This window comes from Bidens hawaiensis, unplaced genomic scaffold, assembly GCF_021521415.1.
Source record: "Bidens hawaiensis isolate Kalapana, Puna unplaced genomic scaffold, B.hawaiensis_p1.1 tig00033604_1, whole genome shotgun sequence".
NCBI lineage: Eukaryota > Viridiplantae > Streptophyta > Magnoliopsida > Asterales > Asteraceae > Bidens > Bidens hawaiensis.
This window is the reverse complement of record NW_027495781.1, coordinates 118,705-122,924: the sequence shown is the minus strand read 5'-3', so window position 1 is coordinate 122,924 and position 4,220 is coordinate 118,705. Positions and strand designations below refer to the sequence as shown.

General features: G+C 36.3%; 1 protein-coding gene across 3 annotated transcripts; it reads right to left on the bottom strand.

The window, feature by feature from the left end:
- Positions 1–209: 209 nt before the first annotated feature.
- Positions 210–3,733, bottom strand: LOC143585180 (uncharacterized). Of its 3 annotated transcripts, none has more exons than XM_077067023.1 (2): positions 968–3,733; positions 210–467 (listed from the first exon to the last, which is right to left on the bottom strand). In XM_077067023.1, the coding sequence occupies exon 1, from the start codon at positions 3,589–3,591 to the stop codon at positions 1,087–1,089; it is 2,505 nt and encodes an 834-aa protein (XP_076923138.1). In that variant the 5' UTR covers positions 3,592–3,733; the 3' UTR covers positions 210–467; positions 968–1,086. The 3 variants fall into 3 exon arrangements, with proteins under 3 accessions (XP_076923138.1, XP_076923139.1, XP_076923140.1); XM_077067024.1 differs by having other exon boundaries at positions 210–455; XM_077067025.1 differs by having other exon boundaries at positions 973–3,733.
- Between the last annotated feature and the right edge of the window lie 487 nt (positions 3,734–4,220).

The window sequence follows — 4,220 nt, the reverse complement described above, 5'->3', positions numbered from 1 at the left end:
TAGCGGACCCCTAAATGGCTAGTACCAAATTTCAAAAGGACAAGTGAACATCCCATTACCTAATATGTTTCTCTAGGGCATCTAGTGAAAGGGTTAAAAACGCTCAAAAAATATTTGAAAGTGAGATTACTAAAGACATAAATATAGCTTTCATTGCATAAGATAAATACAAGTATATATAATATAACATAATTGTTCTTGAACTAATCAAGATGGAAAGGCCAAAACATATTCAGAATGAACCACAAACACAAGTGATCCATTCCAACAAGTACATAAATCTTCTTGGTGGTACTTATCAAGAACACATAAATTACAAAAATTTACATGAAATATCTATCTATAAAATGGACACTGCGTATAGACTTAAAACTCATATACAAAATTTCGAATTGAAAACTGGAATCGAAAACTTATCACCCTTCATCTTTTGATATTGTTGAATGCTTTTCTGCCTGCAAAGAACACTAAAAGATTCATGTATGAGAAATATTGAACTCAAAAATTGATAAATACATAAGAATTTAAGTGACAGAACAGGATGCAGTGATAAATAAGATGAAGTTTGACTTTTAAGGTCAAAGAAAGTACTAGTCAACTTAAAACCAGCAACCGTTTTCGTAAGTTTTGAATCAATTAGTAAAAATACTACACAAAAAGTTTGTTAATTTCAACCCATTTACTTATTAATGGGTCGAATCGATTTATGTTTTATCTCTAATGGGTCAAACCACATATGGCTAAAACGCAACAAAAAACAAGTTAAATTGGGCGAACACGTTAGAAGTTACCAAAGTGTACTTTTAATGCATAAATTTGTGTATTAAGACAAATTAGCATTTGTAATTATTATTGGCAGGCAAATTGTTATAAAACTTTTACAAAAGGTGTTTTGGGTCAACCCAACCCAAACCTTTAGTCCAAAGTAATAATAAGTTAATAAATTAAGAAAATGAATGCAAAGTACCTTACATGAGGTTCAACATCTGCACAAGGTTAAATCAACACAACATAAGCCTTCATATGAAGAGTGACATCAGCAACGAGCCCACGAACAAAAAAAAAACATCAGTTTGTTTAAGATGGTCATAAAACAACGCTTGACCGAGCATGAGAAGCAAGTGTGCGCAAACTCTGCTCATCAAAACAACTGTCGGTTTTTCTAATATTCCCAACAAACTCTAGCGCTTCTTGATACTTTTTAACTCTGCAATAACCGTCCACAATTGTCTTATAAGTCAACATATTTGGCTTGCAGTTATGCTCAATCATGTAACTAATAACATCATCAACTTCTGAAAACAACCCTTGAGCGGCAAATCCCGCAACAAACGTATTGTAAGTAACAATACATGGTCGAATCCCGTTATGTGTCATTTCCAAAAGTACCCTTCTAGCTTCATCCATTAAACCTTGTCTACAAAACCCTTTAATGACCGTATTATACGACACAAGATCTGGTTGTCTACCTAACTTTTGTATGTTTTTAAGGATTTCTTCAGCCTCCCAACACTCACCCGTTCTCGCATACATATCCATTAACGTGTTGAATGTGACAAGATCCGGTTGCAACCCGTTATTATAAATTAAATTTAGCATCTTTCGCACTTGATCATAAATCTTGTTTCTTGCGTAAATTGAAAGCATAGAGTTGAATATAACAAGATCCGGTTTATACCCGTGTTTCAATAATTCCTGAAACGCTTTTTCCATACCCGTAAGTGATCGACACTTGAAATTTGCAAGAATTAGGGTTCTAAGAAGCATCCAACTCGGAAAAATTCGACCTTCATATATTTCATTAGCCATTAAATCTAACCCTTTAACATTTTGCCCCTTTGAGTAACAATGAAGCATCAAAGAATATGATGTTTCACTCGGTTTAAAGCCTTTAGCTTTCATGTCTGAAATAACCGACTCGCCCGCTTTCCAATCCCCTTTACGAGCCAAGGCGTTTAAAAGCGCATTATATGTCGTAATACACGGATTAAACCCGACTTTTATCATTTCTTGATAAACTTCATTAGCATCGATTTCCAAACCGCATCTCCCGTACGCGCTTATTAACGTATTGAATGTGTCTCTATCAGGCTGAAAACCACAACTTTTCATCTCGCGTAAAACCCAATTCACATGAAGATGCATACCCTTATTACCACACATAGCAAGCATCGTGTTCCATGTCACACGGTTCGGTGAAACTCGATTCGTTTTCATATCAAGAAGAATCTCCATCATCTCATCGGATCTTGATTTTCTACCTAACATTCCAAGAATCGAGTTATACGTGCAAACATTCGGCACACAACCAGATTTCTTCATCAGATTAAACAAAGCCAACGCCTTTTCTTCTTTCCTGCATTTCCCATACGCGTCCATAACCGTTGTATACGTGACTGCATTCGGTTTCACACCCTTTTGAGTCATTGTCTCGATCACATTAGCCCCTTCTTCAATAAACCCTGCTCGCACATAAGCCGCCACAAGCTCGTTATAAGTCACTAAATCCATCGGGCAATTGTTTTCCTCCATTTCTTTTACTATATTCAACGCCTCTAAATACATACCCGATTTCCCAAACACTTGAAGTAACGAATTATAAGTAACTGTTCCCGGTATATAACCTTGAGCTTTCAAACTTGCGAAAAAGGTCTTTGCTTCATCTAACAACCCTTCTCGACCACACGCGGATATCACCGTACTACAAGTAAACTCATCAAATTCAAGCCCTTCGGTTTTCATCTCCTCCAAAAGATCCAAGATTTTATCCCACGAACGACCCATTTTCCCATAAACATCCAACATCACATTGTACGTCACCAAATTCGGCGTGAGCCCGTTTTCCTTCATCCGTTCAAACAAACGAATTGCCTTTTCGTACTTTCGGGCACACGAATGCGAATGAAGTATCGTAGTCAAAGCCCGAACATCAAACTCACAGTCCACAACATCAAACACATCAAACTCATCAAACAACTTCGAAACCGTCTTATGTTGCGACTCCCTACCCAAAATCTTGACCATCAACTCGACAACTCGGTTATCAAGATTCAAACTTTGATCAACCTTTGAATTCTCAAGCACCCATTCAAACAAACAAAGGGCTTTTTCCCTGTTGCCTAAAACATCCAAACCCTTAATCACACTACCCAAATCAACCTCAACCAACTTAAACTTAACCGAATAAAAATACAACTTCAACCCAGACAAACATTTCTGTTCCAATATCCCATCCAAAATAAACTTACCCTTTTCATCAAGAAACTCAAGATTCACATCCCCATGATCTAAAAGTTGAACCTTGGGGTCTTCAAGAGTAAGGAAATTGCTTAAAGATGGTTTCTTGACATGGGTTTTGCTTAATTCTTGTTTTCTTGAAGAAGTTGAAACATATGTGAGATGGGTCTTGTTTGGTATAGCAGTTGAGAGGTGGATGAGGTGTTGCAGGAGTGGAACAATGGATAAAGACTGGTGGTGTGAAGGTGGTTGAGGTGGGAGAGTGGTGGGGTTGAATCCAAGCCTGTTTGGTTGTGTGGGTTTGGTTAATTGGATTGGAAGAGATGGTCTGTTTGGGATGAAAGTACCTTCCATTGATGATTGAAGATTTGGGGTGTGTTTGGGAAGTGGGTGATGGGAGTTGAAGATGATGGTGATGATGATGGTTGGATTGTGACCATATGTGTTGGGAATTTGGATGAGATGATAGACGATGATGATGGTGGAATCAAGTGCAAGTGTGTGTGTGTGTGTGTGTGTGTGTGTGTGTGTGTGTGTGTGATGGGGAGTCATGTGAACTTTTTCGTCCCAAAGTATAAATATATATATATATATTTTTTTTTTTTGAATAGTAAATATTTGTTTTTTTTTTTTTGAATAGTAAATATTTGGTTAATTTGGAAAGGGAAAAAAGTATAAAATGTTTTTTTAAGCCTATTTAAACTTTTTTTAAAGAAATAACAAGGTTAGTGGATTGAATGGAAATGAAGTTGTAAAACATCAAGTTAATAAAAAATAAAAACCTTTTGGATAAAACTGACAAATGTGATTAAAAAATATCAGGACGGTTTTAGCAATTTTGTAGAAAGCCATTTCGATTCTGACTTTGAAAAATAATACAAACATGGGGACAATGTCCAATAATCAGTCATTTGAGTTTGGATAATGGGGTGTTATATTTATGGATTAAAATACGCTCTATAATTAGGGATGAGATTCAATGA